The sequence below is a fragment of the Prionailurus viverrinus genome, chromosome X, assembly GCF_022837055.1.
Source record: "Prionailurus viverrinus isolate Anna chromosome X, UM_Priviv_1.0, whole genome shotgun sequence".
Lineage (NCBI taxonomy): Eukaryota > Metazoa > Chordata > Mammalia > Carnivora > Felidae > Prionailurus > Prionailurus viverrinus.
In genome coordinates this window covers 43914649-43935656 of record NC_062579.1, presented here as the reverse complement: position 1 = coordinate 43935656, position 21008 = coordinate 43914649, and the positions used below count along the sequence as shown (strand labels likewise).

General features: G+C 36.5%; 1 protein-coding gene across 1 annotated transcript in view; it reads left to right on the top strand.

The window, feature by feature from the left end:
• Nucleotides 1–21008, top strand: part of FAM120C (family with sequence similarity 120C) — a 113027-nt gene that overhangs the window by 62559 nt on the left and 29460 nt on the right. Inside the window, exon 10 of the mRNA XM_047843804.1 lies at nucleotides 8161–8410. Coding sequence (XP_047699760.1) covers nucleotides 8161–8410 — 250 coding nt within the window. The remainder of the gene's footprint in view (nucleotides 1–8160; nucleotides 8411–21008) is intronic.

The following is a 21008-nucleotide window of genomic DNA, read 5'->3' as shown; positions in this document are numbered from 1 at the left end:
TAGATATGTCACCTGAGGCAAGGGAAACAAAAACAAAAACTATTAGGATTACATCTACATAAAAAGCTTCTGCACAGCAAAGGAAACAATCAAGAAAACTAAAAGGCAACCTCCAGAATGGGAGAAGATATTTGCAAATGATATATTTCATAAAGGGCTAGTATCTAAAGTATATGAAGAACTTACAAAACTCAACACCCAAAAAACAAATAACCCAGTTATTAAATGGGCAGAAGACATGAACAGACATTTCTCCAAAGAAGACATCCACATGGCCAATAGACACATGAAAAGATGCTCATCAGGGGAATGCAAATCAAAATTACAATGAGATGTTACTTCACACCTGTCAGAATGGCCAAAATCAACAACACAGGAAACAATAGGTATTGTCAAGAATGTGGAGAAAGATGAGCCCTCTTGCACCATTGATGGGAATGCAAACTCATGCAGCCACTGTGGCAGGCAGTGTGGAGGAGGTTCCTCAGAAATTTAAGACTAGAACTCCTTTACAATCCAGCAATCTCATTAATGGACATTTACCCAAATGATACAGAAACACTAATTCAAAGGGATACATGTACCCTTTTGTTTATAGCAGCATTATTTATTATAGCCATTTTATGGAAGCAGCCCAAGTGTCCAACAATCGGTGAATGGATGAAGATGTGGTGTGTATGTTTGTGTGTGTGTGTGTGTGTGTGTGTTTAATATTGCATTGGATTATATATTGGAATATTATTCAGCCCTAAAAAGTAATGAAATATTGCCATTTACAATGATACCAATGAAGCTAGAGAGTATAATGCTAAGCAAAATAAGTCAGAGAACGACAAATACCATATGGTTTCACTCATGTGGAATTTAAAGAACAAAACAAACAAGGGAAAAAATTGAAAGAGAGACATAGTCCAAGCAAGAAACAGACTTTTCACTACAGGGAATAAATAAACTCATGGTTACCAGAGGGGAGGAAGTTGGGGAGATGGGGATGGAAATTAAAGAGTGCACTTGTGATGAGCACAGGGTGATGTATGGAAGTGTTGAATCATTATATTGTACACCTGAAACTAAAATAACACTGTATGTTAAGTAACTGGAATTAAAATAGACAGTTAGAGGGGCGCCTGGGTGGCGCAGTCGGTTAAGCGTCCGACTTCAGCCAGGTCACGATCTCGCGGTCCGTGAGTTCGAGCCCCGCGTCGGGCTCTGGGCTGATGGCTCAGAGCCTGGAGCCTGTTTCCGATTCTGTGTCTCCCTCTCTCTCTGCCCCTCCCCCGTTCATGCTCTGTCTCTCTCTGTCCCAAAAATAAATAAACGTTGAAAAAAAAATATTAAAAAAAAAAATAGACAGTTAGAAATAGAAGGATTCTTGTAACATCAGGAAGGAAATACAATGGAAAGAACAAATATGTAGATAAATACAGTCGTCTTTGCTTTTCTTGAGTTTTCACAGTTAAAGCAAGACTATCACTGCTTAATGTGGTTCTCAATGTCTGTAGAGAAAATATTTAAGACAATTGTAAGTGGGGAAGGTTAAAGGGACATAACAGGTCAGGTTTTTATACTTCACTTGAACCAATAAAATGTCAACACCAGTAGACTTTGGTGAGTTGGGTGTAAATAATGCAGTGCCTAGAAAATGCACTGGAAAAGCTGTACACAGAGAAACACTCAAAAACACTATAGATAAATCAACATGAAATTCTAAAATAAGGACAGGTAACCTATAGAAAAGGGAGAAAAAGAAAGCAGAGATAGGAAAATGGAGAGAACAAACAAAATAAATGATAGACTTAAGCTCTAACATATCAATAATTACATTAAATTTAAGTGTTCTAATTACACAAATTAAAATACAGACATTGACACATTGGATAAAAATCATTACCCAATTATATGTTGTCTACAAAAAAATTCACTTCAAATATAAATGATAGAGGGGCGCCTGGGTGGCGCAGTCGGTTAAGCGTCCGACTTCAGCCAGGTCACGATCTCGCGGCCCGTGAGTTCGAGCCCCGCGTCGGGCTCTGGGCTGATGGCTCAGAGCCTGGAGCCTGTTTCCGATTCTGTGTCTCCCTCTCTCTCTGCCCCTCCCCCGTTCATGCTCTGTCTCTCTCTGTCCCAAAAATAAATAAACGTTGAAAAAAAAATTAAAAAAAAATATATATATATATAAATGATAGAGGTATGTTGAAAGTAGAAGGATGGAAAATTATATATCATGAAAACATTAATGAAAAGAAATCAGGAAGGGCTGTATTAATACCACATAAAATGGACTTCAGAGCAAAGCAAATTGCCAGGGAAAGAGAGGCACATGATATACTGGTAAGAGGGTCAATATACCAAGAAGACTAGCAATCCTAAATGTGTATCACCAAACAGAGCCACAAAATATGTGATGCAACAACTGAGAAAACTTAAATGAAAAAAAGGCAAATCCCCAATTATAATTAGAGACTTCAACTCCCCTTTCAATAATGAATAGAACAACTAGACAGAAAATCATTAGTAATATAGAACTCAACAACCATCGATTGATTCTTAATATAACATGCAGCAAGAGCAAAATGCATGTTCTTTTCCATGCCCACAGAATATATACCAAGATGGATCATATCCTGGGCCATAAAACAAACCTGAATAAATTTAAAAGAATTAAAACTATACAGGGTATATTCTCAGACCACTATGAAATCAAATTAGAAATCAACAACAGAAAGATAACAGGAAAATCTAGAAATACTTGGAAGATAACAAAGCACTTTTATCCAAACCTTGGGTCAAATAGCAAAACTTTTTTTAAAATCTTTTTTTAGTGTTTTATTTATTCTTGAGAGAGAGAGAGAGAGGGAGAGAGAGAGAGCGCACGCACAAGCGGGGGAGGGGCAGAGAGAGAGGGAGACACAGAATCCGAAGCAGGCTCCAGGCTCCAAGGAAAGCCCAATGCAGGGCTCGAACTCACAAACCGTGAGGCCATGACCTGAGCTGAAGTTGGACGCTTAACCAACTGAGCCACCCAGGTGCTCCCAAATAGCCAGTCTTAAGGGAAAGAAGGAAATACATGGAACTAAATGAAAATAAAAATACAGCATATTAAAATCTGTGGTATGGAGCTAAATTTCTGAAAAGGAAATTTATAGTCCTAAATGCTCAAATTAGAAAAAGGGATAAATTTCTAATCTGTCCTCTGAATTTTCACCTCAAGAAACAAGAAGAGGAGAAAGCTAAACCTACAGCAAACTAAAATGAAGAAATAATAAAGAGCAAAGGTCAGTGGAATTGGAAACAGAAAAATAACAGAAAAATCAGTGAAACAAAAACTTGATTCTTTGAAAAAAACAATGAAATTGATGAAATTCTAGCAAGACCACAATAAGGAAAATAGAGAATACACAAATTACTAATATCAAGAATGAGGCAGGAGATAACACCACAGTGCCTACAGACATCAAAAGGATTATATGGGAATACTGTAAACAACTCTACACCTAAATTTGACAACTTAAACAAAATGGATCAATTCTCAAAATTACAAACTACCAAAACACACCTGATATGAAATAGATAATTTGAATAGCCCTATAAATATTAATAGAATTTAATTTAAAATTTCCCAAAAAAGAAATCTGACTGAATTAGTTTCACTAGAGAATTCTACCATATTTTTAACAAATACTTAATTGTCAAATCACTATGTTGTATACTTGAAACTAATAGAACATTGTATGTCAATTATATTTCAATAATAAAATTTTATATTATTTTTTAATTTTTATTTATTTTTGAGAGAGACAGACAGACAGAGCATGAGCATGGGAAGGGCAGAGAGAGGGAAACACAGAATCTGAAGCAAGCTCCAGGCTGTGAGCTGTCAGTGCAGAGCCCAACGACAGGCTTGAACTCATGAACTGTGAGATCATGACCTGAGCCGAAGTCAGACTCTCAACCTATTGAGCCACCCGGGCACCCCTAATTTTGTTAATGTAATCTCTACAGCCAACATGGGGCTTGAACTCATGACCCCAAGATCGAGAGTTGGATGCTGTACCAACTGAGCCATCCAGGCACCCCTCGATAATTAATTTTTTTAAAAAAGAGTAGATAGAGACTGTCTCATAAATCTTTTTATTTCCAGCAGTGCTTTGCACAATCAGGCACTTATTGTGGACAATAAATATTTAAATTAAATTAAAAAGAATTACCATCAATTCTACACCATCTTTTTCAGAAAATAGGAGAGAACACTTCCCAAATCATTCTACAAAGCCAGTATTACCATGATACTACAATCAGATAAAGACAGTACATAAAAATAATACTTCACACCAATATCCTTTGTCAATATAGATGTAAAAGTTCTTAACAAGGTATTAGTCAATAGAATTCAGCAATATATAAAAAGAATTACACACCATAGTAATTTGGTAGGGTATGTTCTATTTTGCAAAACTAGTTCAATATTTGAAAAATCAGTCTATGTAATCCACCATACAAACAGGATAAAGAAGAAAAATAATATGGTCATCTCAATGGATGCAGAAAAATAATTAACAAAATTCAACAACCATTCATGAAAAAAACTCCCCAAAAAACTAGGAGTAGAGGTGAATGCCTATAACTTGATAAAAAAACATCTACAAAAACCCTTCAGCCAACATTACACTTAATGGTGAAAGACTAAATGTTTTTCTCCTAAAATTAGGAGCAAGTCTAGTTATGCCCTACTGCAGCTCTTCAGCATAGTATTGGAAGTTCTAGCCAGCACAAGAAGGCAAGAAAACGAAATAGAAGGCATACAGATCAGAAAGGAAAAAATAAAACTGTCCCTAATTGTAGATGACGTAGCTTATGTAGAAAATCCCAATTGACAACAAAACTGCTAGAACTAATGAGTGAATTCATCAAGGTTGTAGGATATACAATAAACATACTAAAATGAATTCTATTTCTATACACTAACAATGAATATGGGGCACTGAAATAAATACAATACCATTTATAACTCCTCCAACAAATGGAGTACTTAGGTATAAATTTAACAAAAGATGTTCAAGATCTGTATGCTGAAAATTATAAAATGCTGATGAACGAAATTGGTGAAGACCTACATAAATGGAGAGACATAGATCTCCTTGAATTGGAAGATTCAACATAGTAAAATGTCAATTCTCTCCAAATTGATATACAGGTTTAACACAATTCCTATCCAAATCCCAGCAGGATTCTCTGTAGATATATAGAAGATTATTTTTTTAAGTTTATTTATTTTGAGAGAGGGACAGTGCAAGCAGGGGAGAGGCAGACAGAGGGAGAGAGAGAGAATCCCAAGCAGGCTCAGCACTGTCCACACAGAGCCCAGTGTGGGGCTCAAACCCACAAACTGTGAGATCATGACCTGAGCCGACATCAAGAGTTGGATGCTTAACATTTATATGGAAAGACTTAGGAATTAGAATATCTAAAACATTTTTTGAAAAGAAATAAGTTGGGAGGAATCACTCTACCTTGATTACAAAACTTACCATGTAGCTACAATAATTAAGACTGTGTGGTGTTGGTAGTGGTATAGACACATAGATTAGTGGAACAGAATAGGGAACCCAGAAATAGTCCCATACAAGTACAGCCAACTGATTTTTGACAAAGCTGCAGAAGTACTTCATTAGAGGAAGGATAGTCTTTTTAACAAATGGTACTAGATCAATTGGACATCAGTAGGTGAACAAATACCACATATCTAGACTACTATCTAAAATATACAAAGAACTCTCAAAACTGAGCATTATGAAAACTGCCCAATTGAGCATTATGAAAATTGTCCAATTAGAAGATCAGCAAAAGAATGCTGACATTTCACTGAAGAAGATATAGATGGCAAATAAAGACATGAAAGGATGTTCAACATCATTAGCCATTAAAGAATTACAAATTAAGGGGGTGCCTGGGTGGCTCCGTGGTTTAAGCAACTGACTTTGGCTCAGGTTATGATCTCACGGCTTGTGGGTTCAAGTCCCACGTTGGGATCTATGCTGCTGACAGCTCAGAGCCTGGAGCCTGCTTCGGATTCTGCATCTCCCTTTCTCTCTTTCTGTCTGCCCTTCCCCCACTCACGTTCTGTCTCTGTCTCTGTCTCTGTCTCTCTCAAAAATAAATAAACACTAATAAAATTTTTTAAAAAAGAATTGCAAATTAAAGCCACAATTATATATAACTACATACTTATCACAATGGCTAAAATTAATAATTTTATTCATTTGGATTGGATGTGGAGAAACTGGATCACCCATAAACTGTTGGTAGGAATATAAGATGGTACCACCACTCTAGAAAGTAATTTGGCCATTTCCTTTCAAAACTTAAAATAGACTTACAATGCAACCTAGCACTTATACTTTTGGGCATTTATCTCAGAGAAAGGAAGATTTATTTTCATGCAGGAACTTATACACAAATATTCATAGCAGCTTCATTCATAATAGCCACAAACTGGAAGAACCCAGATGTCCTTCAAAAGGTGAATGGTGAAACTGTGGTACATCCATACCATGAAATACTACTTGGTAAAAAAACAAAAAACAAAAAACGTATTGATACATGCAACAACATGGATGGATCCCAAAAGCATTATGCCAAGTGGAAATGCCAATCTCAAAAGGTTGCATACTATAGGAGTCCATTTATTTAACATTCTCAAATTGACAAAATTGTAGGGATGGAGAACAGATTAGTAGTTGCCAGGGATTAGAGATGGTGCTGGAGGGTGTTGGGTGTGACCATAAAAAGGGTAGCATAAGGGAGATCTTTGTGGTAATTGAATAGTTCTGTATCTTAACCTACTGAGCCACTCAGGCGCCCTGAATACTTCTGCATCTTGATTGCAGTGGTGGTTGCACAAAACTACATGTGACCTAGAACTATCCACACAATTATACCAGTGTCAGCTTCTTAGCTTTGATATTATAATTGTTTTAGATACAATCTTTGGGGGAAACTGGGTAAAGGGTACATAGGACCTCTCTCTACTATCTTTGCAACTCCCTGTGAATCTATATTTCAAATTAAAAAGTTTTTTAAGGGGCGCCTGGGTGGCGCAGTCGGTTAAGCGTCCGACTTCAGCCAGGTCACGATCTCGCGGTCCGTGAGTTCGAGCCCCGCGTCGGGCTCTGGGCTGATGGCTCAGAGCCTGGAGCCTGTTTCCGATTCTGTGTCTCCCTCTCTCTCTCTGCCCCTCCCCCGTTCATGCTCTGTCTCTCTCTGTCCCAAAAATAAATAAACGTTGAAAAAAAAAATTTTTTTTTAAGTTTTTTAAGAAGAGCACTCTCATGGTGATGGAGCATGCGTATGAGGTAGACTAGACAGAATGAAGGCAGGGACAAGTCTCCAGAATTGTTGTCAGGTGAAAGATGATGAGATCTGAACCTCTGTACTATTTGTTGTGATGAAGACAAGGGGACAGATAAAAAAGGATGCTAAGGTAATAGAATCAGCAGGACCTTGGCAATATCCAGATGTGAAGCAGGTAAAGGATAGTGTGGACTCTGGGATGACTTCCAGGTTTCTAGCTTGGGTAATTGAGTAAATGCTGGATGTCTTCAGTAAAACAGGCCATAGCTTAAGAGCCTGAAGTATACTAGAAGTAGACAGAAGCCATGTTTTCCTTGTCTGTTAAACCTTCAAAAATCTAAAAGATATTTTTTTGAGAATTTTTTGAAATTCTTTAAAGTCCTTTAGAGTATCCCACAATCTGTTATGAAGCCAGATATTTATGTAATTCCTCCTTGGACTTCTTTCCTTGCCTAGCCTAGTACATTTACTTAAATGGGTTTCAACATAATTAACTGTGTGACTTTGAGCCTTTATTTTTTCAATGAAAAAAGAGCACTGTGTTTTATGATAATGTAATTACAATACTTCTCTCTCGGGATTAGAGTTCTGAGTTTTGAGAAGTAAATGACATTTACATTCATATGTAAAGTACCTAACACATATCAAACATCTATTAAGTGCTGTTCCTACTGCTAACAATAAAAATTCTAATGACAAAAAATAAAAAGATGTTGAAATGGGACAGATCCTGTCACTTGCGGCCAGAAATTTTACAGAAATGCTCAGGAATTTTCTAGAGCCTGTTTTTCCTCAATTTCTGTTTTCCAGTTCCTTCAGTGATCCTCAAAGAGTGGTCTGCCTATAAAGGGAAGTCACCTCAAACCCCCGAGCTGGTGTCTGCACTGACGTTTCGGGAATGGACTTGCCCAAATCTCAAGAAGCTCTGGCTCGGCAAAGCAGTGGAGGACAAGAACAGAAGGATGCGGGCCTTCCTGGCCTGTATGAAGTCAGATACCCCCAGTATGCTCAATCCAGCTAATGTCCCAACCCATCTGTTGCTCATGTGCTGCGTACTCCGGTAAGCCATGGGACAGGGAAGTGACCGGTTTAGTTCTCTTTTACTTTTGTCACATTTTCTTTAAGCATATGTTTTTATGGTGTTTGGGGATGGGGAGGTTATCATTTGAAGTTCAGCTTAGAATTCAGAAACGCTGAAATTGATTGCCATGATAGTTTCTTCAGTTCATGATCCTCTGTCATCATCAGTTCATTCATGACCTGCATGAACTTTTATATTTGGTTTTATATTTGGCTTTTGTCTCCTTCAGTCTTTATTCATGATCTTATTCACTTCTCTTCTCTTCCCACATTCACCCACTCTTGGGTATTTGGTGTGTGTCCTTCCATGCCATTTGCCATGTATTTATTTAGACATATGTGTATCCATGCATAGTCTATAGTGTTGTTTGTATATGTAGATTTTTTCTTTTTGTTAAAAGTTTATTTTTATTTTTATTTATTTTGAGAGAGAGAGAGAGAGAGCAAGCAGGGGAGGGGCAGAGAGAGAGGGAGACAGAATCCCAGGGAGGTTCCGTGTTGTCAGTGCAAAGCCCGATGCGGTGCTCGAACTCACAAACCAGGAGATCATAACCTGAGCTGAAATCAAAAGTTGGGCACTTAACCGACTGAGCCACCCAGGTGCCCCGATTTTTTTTCCCTTTTTTTCAACATGAAAGATATTGTGCTGTACATATCATTCTATTTCTTTTTTTCTACTCAGTGTTATTTTTGATATCCATCCATACTCCTACATGGTTCATTCCTCATAACTGCTGGATTACGTTCCTTCATATAGTAATGTCACAGTATTTTATTTATTGATTTCCAGTTCTTGGGTATTATAAATAGTGCTACAGGAAATCTCTTCATAGAAGTCTTTGTTTCTTTATGTTCCTGTACCAGTTTATCTGAAGTATATACTCAGGAGTAGAATTCCTGGATCCTATAAAATATGCATATAGGTTTTTCACCCAATATTGCCATGTTGCTCTAGATCGTATTCATACTAATCTAGTCCTGTGAACAACACATAAGGGCTTCTATTCTTCATAGTATTGCCAGTAGTGATATCATATAACTTCTTAACTTTTGCTAGTCCAGTGGGCTTCAAGTAGTATCTTTGATTTTAATTTGCATTTATTTGACTACAGATGAGGTGAGCTTCTATTTTATACAGATTAACTACTTGTTTTCTCATTCTCTGAAGTGCCTATTTATTTACCTTGCAAATTTTCTTTTAGGTTACTTGTCTTTTTCTTGCCAATTACAGAAGTTTCTTGTCAAATGTGTGTGTGTATACATATACATATATAGCAAATATCATTTCTATATCTGTGTGTATATCAAATATATTTTCCAGTCACAGTTTTTCAAAACTATATACAATGTCTTTGTTGAACAAAAGTATTTCCTTTTCACCAATATTTTTATTGTTATAACTTCACACACACAGAACAGTTGGAAGAATAGTATGATGAACACTCATAAGCCCACCACTCAGATTCTATAATTAATATTTTACTAAACTTGCTTTATCCTATATAACCGGCCATCTGTCCTTCTCTAGTCATCCATTTATCCAGCGTTTTCAGTGCATTTTCAAGTAAATTGCAGATATCATGTACTTCATCCCTCACCAAGAAATATTTAATTTTGGTTTTGTCAGACACTTTTCAAATTGTACCCTTGTGGTGTATGCTTTTGGGATCTTATTTAATAAATTCTTCACTACCCCTGGGTCATAAAGATAGTTTTCTACATTTTTTAGTGTTTGTTTATTTTTGAAAGAGACACAGAGTGGGGGGGGGGGTCAGAGAGAGAGGGAGACACAGAATCTAAAGGCAGGCTCCAGGCTCTGAGCTGTCAGCACAGAGCCCAATGCAAAACTCGAACTCATGAACAGTGAGATCAGACCTGAGCTGAAGTCAGATGGTTAACCAACTGAGCCACCCAGGCACCCCAATACTTTTCTACATTTTTAATAGTTTTATAACGTTGCCTTCCATGTCAGGTCTTTAATTATAGTAGGTATCTATTCTATATATGCTGTAGGAAAGGATCTGATTTTATTTTCTTTACATAATAAGCTAGTTTTCCCAACTCCATTTATTAAATGATCTTTTCTTTCCCCACTGATGTATATTACCACCTTTCTTGTGTACCATGTTTCTATATATGCATTAGTCCATTCCTGAACTCATTTTTTTCCATTGTCTATTTGAACTCTGGCCAGGATCACATTGTTTCAATTATGATAGGTTTTTAATTTGCCTTAATATCAGATAGGACAAATCTCTACTCTGTGCTTTCTTGTTTCAGACATGTACTAATTATTTCTGAATCACGTGATCTTTATTCTAATACATGTAATTTAGAATAAGTCCAGTTTCCACACTATCTGGTTGGGTTTTTTGGTGTATATTTTTGTCAATAAATTCAATTTATAGATTAATTTGGGGACAGTTGACATCTTTATCATGTTAAGGGTTCCCATCCAAAGATCATAGTGTACCCATCCCTTTATTTAGGTCTCTTCCTTTATGTCTTAGTAGAGTTAATTTGTTTCCATAGAGGTCTTCTGTGTTTTAAAGTTCTGTACTTGATATATATTGTTGTGATTATGGATGACAATTCTGTTTTCTGTTACACTTTCTGATTGTTTATTTGCTGATATATAGGAAGTAAATTTATGTACAGAGAAGTCAGTCTCTACAAGGCATCAGAGGATTATAGAGCATTGAGGTTTGAAATTGGACAGACCTTAGTTTGAATTCTGGCTCTGCAGCTTTTCAGTTTGGATAAGTCACTTTAACCTTTAGAACATCCATTCCCTCAACATAAATGGGTATAATAATCCTTATTTCTCAAATCTGTTTGAGGATTGAGGTAATAAATGTGGAGGCCCTATCACATAATAGATGCTTCATATTTGTTAATTTTCTAACTGCCTTGAGATTAAAATTGGTGATGTAAGTCTTACCAATAGGAATAATGACAGGATTCATTCCTCCTAACTTCTAAAATGTTCTTGGGCCACAGCCCTGCATTGTCCATATTAACTCTGGAATTACATGTTTTGTTTATTTTTATTCTCAGAAGTACAGTACTAGCTCATTTTTCCATTTATTTGATTCTCTAGGTTTTTTTTGGAACACCTCCAGGGACATGAAAATAACAATGGCTTATGAATAGCTATCACAAGACAAGGCTGTAATGGTCTAAAAGGTTCCATATGCTTTCCCTGAAGAGAACCCCCTAGCTTCCTGCTCAACATATTTATTCTTAATATATACACATTTCTGACAATTTGGCTATCTGATTTCCTAGTGTACGGCAGATCAGAAGTGGCAAATTATAAGGGACGTGAGACAAGGAGTAGGACCTATTCTTAGAACCAGCCTCAATGACAGTAATGAAAAGTAATAGCTTAAAAGCTGCCTAAAAGCAGGGGAAAAGATATAAAGATTACTTTTAAAAAGACCTAAGAACCCATTTAGTGTAGGGGGAAACTGCCCCGTATAAATCAGTAACCCATATAAGATCATTAGTAAAGCACAAGGCAATAATCAGTGTTCATAAAATCATCAAGAACAGGTTCTATAATATTACATGTTATGTACCTGGCAGTGTGCTAAGTCAGCCCTTTCTGTTCAGTGCTACTAATCTTCATAATAGTGCTAAAAACTAAATATTATTTACCTCCATTTATAGTTGAGGGAACAAAGGCTCAAAGAGAAGTGACTTGTGCAAAGGTTACATAGCTAGTAATGGGTAGTGCAAGAGTTGGAACCCAAGTCTCTCCAACTCCCGATTCCTATGCTCTTTAAAAGACAAAATGGCAGGAAAATAGTCTTAAAGATTAACATAAAATCTAAACTTCTCAGTTTAGCTGAGAAATAGAACAGAAGTAGAACCTGAAATTTGACAAGGTCATCCTTCTAGACCTTGTGTAACGTTGAGGAATCTTTTCTGAGAAATAATTTAATTCTATTAGGAAGCAGTGGGTTTGTTATCAGCTCTAATAGGGCATTGGAGTTAACCAAGTGCCATCCTGATATGTAAAGAGTAAAGACAGATAAGAACTTGTTTTTGTTCGCTTGACAGAATAATTCCGAAGTTTATTCGGAAAAGCAAATGAATAAGAATAGCTTGGGATTGAAAAACAAGAGCAATCTTGGCTCAAACAAAGAAAAATGTTTTATAAACTTACACTAAAATGAATTGTGTAACAGGTTATTGTTACACAAAACAGGTTATTGTTTTAGAGCAGATAATACTGATTAAGATCCTAGACACGTGATAACTTAACATGATAACTTAAAATATGGTAAAGGAAGCTTCACAAATCAATGAGGAATAGATGAAGTTTTAAATAATTGTTGAGAAAATTGTATTGGTATTTGGAGAGAAAACATCAAGTTAGGGCCTCGCCTCTACTAAATTCCAGATGGATTTATTATAGAGATAAATGTAAAGGAAAAAAGATAAAACATAGAATAAAAACTAAGCAATGATTTAACTGATCTTGAGACAAGAAAGGAATTTTTTTAATGAAAAATAAATAAAGAAGCCTCAAGTCCAGGGCAGTATCAAAAACAATAGCAATATCAGGGAAGGCCAGCACCTCTGTTTCCAGTGACTGCCATACACCATGCTAAAAATTTGGGAGATGTGGGCAACAAGACAATCATAAAGGGCTTTGATAAACTGCTTTATATTCCTGGAGATCTGAGATGTACATGCATAGGGCTGTATACACACTCAAAAGAAACTGGGAGAAAGTCCCAATTATATATGCCTCCTAGGCTGAACATGAGACTTGCACAAGGTAAAAATCAAAGCCCAACTTATAACTGCCTAAAATTTTAATGCATGCCGCAATCTACACTTAGATCCCCTTGGCAAAAATGGAAGCTTTATTGGCTCAAGATGTTTCTGCACAACCTTTGACTAATCGTTGGCTGATCAATAAGCTGTGCTGATCCAAGAGAGATGCCTAGGAAATTAGGCTTAAAAATGAAATAAAGAGTTAAAAATAAAAACAAAAATCTAAGCAGGGATATCAAGCCACCCACTGAAGGAGGGACAGGCTCTCCAAAATTAGTCTAGACATGTCACTAAACAAACAAAGCACCAGCAACAACAATTCTTGGAGAGAGTTGCTACAATATATTATTGAAACCGTCCACTGTCCAAAAAAATTGTAAGATTTGCAACAAAATAATAATGTGTGGCTAATACACAAGCAAAAAGCACTCAATATAAATGGTCTTGAAGGGAATATGGCTGTAGGACATAGTAAGTAAGGACTTTTAATCACCTATAATAAATACATTCAAAGAACTAAAGAAAACCATATTTAAAGAATTAAAGGGTTCTACTCCTGAAACCAGTACTACACGGTATGTTAACTAACTTGAATTTGAATTTAAATAAATAAAAATTTTTGATAACAGTGACTATCAAATTGAGAATAGCAATGAAGAGATAGAAATTCAAAAAGAAACCAAATAGATATTCTGGAACTGAAAAATACAATAGTTGAAATGAAAAATTAACTTGAAGGAAAGGGCTGAATAGCAGTTTTGAACTGAGAGAAGAAAAAGATCAGTGAATTCGAAGGCAGATAAATAGAAATTACCCAATCTGAAGAACAGAATGTAAAAATGAAAAGAGACCTATAGGATATCAGACATAGCAACATATGCCTAATAGGTGACCCAAGAGAAAGGGGGATGGTTAAAAAAATATGTGAGGAAATAAGAATTGAAAACTTCCCAAATTTGATGAAAAACATAAACCTACACATCCAAGTTCAAAAACTCCAAATGTCAACTCAATGATCCACACTTAGGGGCGCCTGGGTGGCTCCGTCGATTAAGCGTCCGACTTGGGCTCAGGTCATGACCTCACGGTCCGTGAGTTCGAGCCCCCCGTCGGCTCTGGGCTGATGGCTCAGAGCCTGGAGCCTGCTTCAGATTCTGTGTCTCCCTCTCTCTCTGACCCTACCCCGTTCATGCTCTGTCTCTGTCTCTGTCTCAAAAATAAATAAACATTAAAAAAAAAAGATCCACACTTAGACACTGTTAAAAGACAAACACAGTCTTGAAAGAAGCATGAGAAACACAATGTATCACAAAGGAATCAGAAGAAGATTAACAATAATCAAAAGGTAGAAGCAACCCATTTACACTGATGGATGCATTGATAAAATGTCATATATACATAAAATGGAATATTATTCAGCCTTAAAAAAGAAGGAAATTCTGACACATGCTACAACATGGCTGAACCTTGAAGACATTATACTTAAGTGAACTAAACCAGTCAATAAAAACAAATATGGTGTGATTCAACTTATATGAGGTACTTAGAGTAGTCAGATTCAGAAATAGAAAGTAAAATGGTGATTTCCAGGGGTCTGCAGTTGGGGGAATAGGGTGTGTTTAGTGGATATGAGTTTCAAGTTGGGAAGAATAAAAAGTTATGCATATGGATGGTGGTAATGGTGTAAATGTCCTTAATGTGCTTAATGCCACTGCAAATGTACACTGAAAAATTATTAAAATGGTAAATATTATGTGTATTTTATCTCAAGGAAAAATAAAAAAGGAACACAAATGGTGGGACTTCCAGAAGGACAGAGTAAGGAGGTAGACAAACCCTCTTTCTGGCAAAATTACAACTTGTGAAAACTATTTTTTTTAATCATTTAACCCTTAGGCATATATAGCCAAGAAGAAAAGGGCTCCTTCTCCTCCCAGCTCTTCTTCTTGGGTTATGGTTTCACCTGGGAAAGATAATATTACCATTTCTCATCAACTCCAGCCCTATATCCAGGTAGGCATGGTAAAGAGGATCACCCACCAACCCCCCACTCAGGGTAGCCAGAAGAATCTAGGCATAAGAATGAGGAGCTCCACACCTACCCAAAGGGACTGTTTTTATTTGGAGCAGAGCATGGAAAATTCCATGCCTAACAGCATGTCAAGAACATAGGTATCTTGATGATGAGTAGTTTAGAGGAGGCTGGTAGTTGCATGATATGAGCAGAACACCAGGCATCCAGAAGTTTTATAGAGAAAACAAGAGAAAGAAACCCTAAGAGGTTTTTTTTCCCTCTTGGAGAAAGCCAAGAAGAACCCTCCTAGGATTACAGTAAATTCTGGAGATCAGGAAAGGTGTGTGCATATCCTAGATGGCACCCACTCAGGAGGAACCAGAACAGGACATGGGACAGACTTCAGAGCATTCCCCAAACCACCCAGAGACCATCAATACAGGACAGATGCCTCACTGGCACAAGCAATAGAAATACCACCTCTGACCAAGCATCAGCTGAACAATAAGCTTCTCTGACCCAGAGGCAACTCCTAGGAAGCCAGATTTAAAACTAAAATAAAACTCATCATTCCAGACTGGAAGATTGTGAATACCCAAAGCTATGCTTTCTCAGCAATACCCTAAGAAGGAACCTCCAGACTAATTATCCCTCACTGAATGTGGGGCAAAAATGTGTAAATTTCCTGAACTATGATAGCAGCCTTATTCCACACACATATATTCAACAGTAAAAGGTAAAAATCTAACTGGCTAAGAAGACTTAAGCATAACCTTTGACCAATTAGTGGCTTAAGCTGACCCAGGAGTAACATCTAGGTTGCCAAGCTAAAAGAAAAACAAGGGGAAAACTCTCAGTAGAGACATCAGAGGCTGCATCCTACATATTTCAGAAATAGAACTCACAGAATTAATGCAGGCAAGTCACTAAAAAAATAAAAACAAGAGAACAACCAGGCAAACATCAAAACCTGGGCTGAAGGGTAGGGTCAGTATCTAGCATTGTTACAATTTATTATCTAAAATATCCAATTTCCAACAAAAATTTTATTAAAAATTTTTTTTAAATGTTCAAAGAACTAAGTGAAACCATGCATAAAGAATGAAAACAATCACGCGCCTGGTTAAGCGTCCGACTTTGGCTCAGGTAATGATCTTGCGGTTTGTGGGTTCAAGCCCCACATCGGGCTCTGTGCTGACAGCTCAGAGCCTGGAGCCTGCTTCCAATTCTGTGTCTCCCTCTCTCTCTGTGCCCCCCCCCGGCCCCCGCCCCATTCACGCTGTGTCTCTCAATAATAAATAAACGTTTAAAAAAAAAGAATTAAAACAAGACATGATGACAGTGTCTCCTCAGATAGAGAATATCAATAAAGAATAAGTATCAAAAAGAACCATATGGATATCCTGAAGTTGAAAAGTAAAATAAGCCAAAATGAAAAGTTTACTAAAGAGGATTAACAGTACACTTGAGTTGGCAGAAGAAAGAAGCAGCCAAGTTAAAAACAGATTAATACAGATTATGTGGTCTGAAGAACAGAGAGATAAAAGAATGAAGCAAACTGAACAGAGCCTCAGAGAAATGAGTGACACCATTAAATGCACCAACATTCACATAATGGGAGTACTAGTAGGAGGGGGGAATAAAAATATTTGAAAAAAATGGCTGAAATTTCTCCAAATTTGACAAAAACATTATTTTATACATCTGAGATGAACCCAAAAAAGAACCACACTAGATCATAATCAAAATGGTGAAAATCAAAGACAACAAGAGCATCTTGAATACTGTAAGGAAAAAATGACCAATCACAGGCAAAGGAACCACAAACAACCATTGTCAGAAACAATGGAGACCAGAAAGCAGTGAGACAACATAATTCAAAGTGCTTAAATATAAAACTCTCAGCTGTCAACTTTATATCCAGTAAAACTATGTTTCAAACATGAAACTGAAATAAAAACATTCAAAAATAAACTGAGAGAATGTGTTGCTAGCAGACTTCCCTTATAGGAGATACTAAAAGAAGCTCTACAGGCTGAAAACAAATAACAACAGGCAGTATTCAGATATTTAAAAAAACAATACTGATGAAGATAATTATGTAGGTAAATACAAAAGACAGAATAATTTCATTGTTCTTTTTTTTTCCTCTTATTTAAAAAGTAGGGGCACTTGGGTGGCTCAGTCAGTTAAGCATCCAACTTCGGCTCAGGTCATGATCTCACAGCTCATGAGTTTGAGCCCCACATCAGGCTTTGTGCTGACAGCTCAGAGCCTGCTTCAGATTCTGTGTCTCTCTCTCTCTTTCTGCCCCTCCCCAACTCACACTCTGTCTCTCTCTCTCAAAAATAAATAAACATTTAAAAAATAAGTAATTGCATCAGGGGCACCTGGATGGCTTAGTTGGTTAAGCGTCCTACTCTGGATTTACACTCAGATCATGATCTCGTGATTTGTGAGTTCGAGCCCCATATTGGGCTCTGCACTGACAATGCAGAGCCTGTTTAGGGTTCTCTCTCTCCCTCTCTCTGCCCCTCCCCAGCTTGCTCTTTCTCTGTCTCTCAAAGTAAATAAATAATCTTAAAGTAATTGCATCAAACAATATGTATACAATTGTATGTTGAGCCTATAACAGAAATATATTTGACGATATCAGCAAAAAGAAAGTGTATGGAAACAAAGATGCATTGGAGTAAAAAATGACACCAGATGGTAAATCCACAAGAGAACTAGAAATAATTAGGTTAATACGGCAAAACTATAAATATGTACTCCTTTTTTCTTTCAATGCTTTTATTTACTTTTATTTATTTATTTATTTATTTATTTATTTTTAGTGTTTATTTTTGAGAGAGAGTAAACAGTGGGGGAGGGGCAGAGAGAGAGGGAGACAAAGATCCTGAAGCAGGCTCCAGGCTCTGAGCTGTTAGTGCAGAGCTGGACTTGGGACTCAAACCCACAAACTGTGAGATCATGACCTGAGCTGAAGTCGGATGCTTAACCAACTGAGCCACCCAGATACCCCTCTTCTTTCAACTCTTTTAAAAGAAATAAGATTATATAAAGTAATAATTATGACAGTGTATTCTTGAGTTTGTATAGATGTAACATGTAGAGCAATAATACCACAAAAAAAGAGGGGAGGGAATGGACCTAGATTATAAGATTAAAGTTTTGATAATTATACTGGAATGAAGTTATTGTATGTCTGAAGCAGATACTGTTAAGATGTATATTAGAAGCCCTAGAGAAAAGAACTCAAAAATGTAATTTAAAAATTATTAAATTAAAATTTTACACTAGAAAATATCCACTTAAAAGAAAGAAGACAATAAAGAAGGAATAAAGTATCAAATAACACATGAGACATATACAAAGCAAAATGGCAAATACAAATCTAAACATTAAGTTAATAACATTAAGTTTGAGTGAATTAAATCCAATTGGATTAAAATCCAATCAAAGGGCAGAGATTATCAGATTAAATAAGAAACAAAAGCCAGCTATATGCTGTCCACAGGAAACAAGCTTTAGATTCAAACATACAAATAGATGGAAAGTAAAAGGATGGGAAAATATATACATACAAACAACAACCATAAGATTGCTGGAGTGGCTGTAATAACACCAGACAAAATACATATTAAGACAATAAAGTGTTACTGGAAAAAGAAGAACATTTTATAATCATAAAATGGTCAGTTCATCAGGGAGCTATAACAATTATAAATATATGCACTTAACAAAAGGGCCCAAAAATATATGAAGTGAGAATTAATAGAAATGAAGGGAAAAACAGACAATTCAACAGTAATAATAAGAGATTTCAATACTCAACTTTCAAAAGAGGATACAACTATACAGAAGATAACAAGGATATACAATATATGATCTTGTATGTATAAAGGCCTAAACACTCCACAAAATTGCTATTAGAACTAATAAATGAATTCAGCAAAGTATCAGGGATACAAAGTCAACACACAAAAATCAGTTGCTTTTCCTTTTTTTAAAATGTTTATTTATTTTGGAGAGTGAGAGAGAGAGATAGAGTGTGAGCAGGAAAGGGGCAGAGAGAGAGGGAGACACAGAATCCAAAGCAGGGTCCAGGCTCAGAACTGTCAGCACTGGGCCATGAGATCATGACCTGAGCCAAAGTCAGACACTTAACTGGCTGAGCCACCCAGGCGTCCCAGTTGCTTTTCTATTACATGAACATTGAACAGTCTGAAAAGGAAATTACAAAACCAATTCCATTTATAATAACATCAAAAAGAAGAAAATACTTAGGGATTAACTTCAACAAGTTGGTGAAAGACTTGTACAATGAATACAAAGTGTTGCTAAAGAAATTGAAGAAGACATAAATAAATGGAAGCACATCTCGTGTACATGGATGGGAAGACTTAATATAGTTAAAATGTCGATACTACCCAAAATTATCTATAGATTGAATGCAATCCCTTCCAAAATCCCAATGACATTTTTGGCAGAAATAGAAAAACCCATCCTGAATTTCATATGGAATCTCGAAGGACCCCAAATAGCCAAAACAATCTTGAAAAAGAAAAAAACTGAAGGACTCACACTTCCTAATTTCAAAACTTGCTACAAAACTACAGTAATCAAAACATTATGGTATTGGCATAAAGATAGATGTATAGACCAATGGAATAGAATAGAGAACCTAGAAATAAATTCTCACATATATATGGTCAAATGATTTTTGACAAGGGTGCCAAGATCATTCAATGAGGACAGGACAGACTTTTCAATAAATGATGCCAGGAAAACTGGATATCCACAAGCAAAAGACTGAAGTTGGACACTCACCTAACACCACATACACGAATTAACTCAAAGTGGATAAGACCCAAAACAATGAAACTCTTAGAAGAAAATAGGACAAAAGCTTCACAACATTGGATTTGGCAAGGATTTCATGGGTAGGACACCAAAGATAAAACAAAAGAAAAAAATAAATAAATTGGACTTCATGAAAAATTTTTAAATTATGTGTCAAAATACACTGTTTACATAGTAAAAAGGCAACCCACAGAATGGAAAAAAATATTTGCAAATCATGTATCTGATAAGTGATTAACATCCAGACTATATAGAAAAGTTCTAAAACTCAACAGGAGAAAAACAACTTGATTCCAAAATGGTCAAAGGATTTGAATAGACATCTTTTCCCCAGAGGTGTACAAATGGCAAATAAGTACATGAAAAGATGCTCAACATCACTAATCATTTGGGAAATGTAAAGCAAAACTACAATGAGATACTAACCCATGCCCATTAGGATAGTTAGTGTCAAAAAAAATCCAGAAAATAACAGGTATTGCCAAGGATGTGGAGAAATTGGAATCCTCGTGCATTGTTTGTAGGAATATAAAATGGTATAGCCACTTTGGAAAACAATATGACAGTTCCTAAACAAAATAAAAATATAAATGCCATATGATACAGCAATTTCACTTCTGGGTATATACCCAAAAGAATTTAAAGCAGGGACCTCCCTGCTCCCCCATGTTCATAGCATTATTCACAATGCTCAAAGGTGGAAGCAACCCAAGTGTCCATCACCTGATGAATGGATATGCAAATTATGATATATACATACAATGAAATATTACTCAACCTTCAAAAAGAAGGATATCTGGGGGCGCCTGGGTGGCGCAGTCGGTTAAGCGTCCGACTTCAGCCAGGTCACGATCTTGCGGTCCGTGAGTTCGAGCCCCGCGTCAGGCTCTGGGCTGATGGTTCGGAGCCT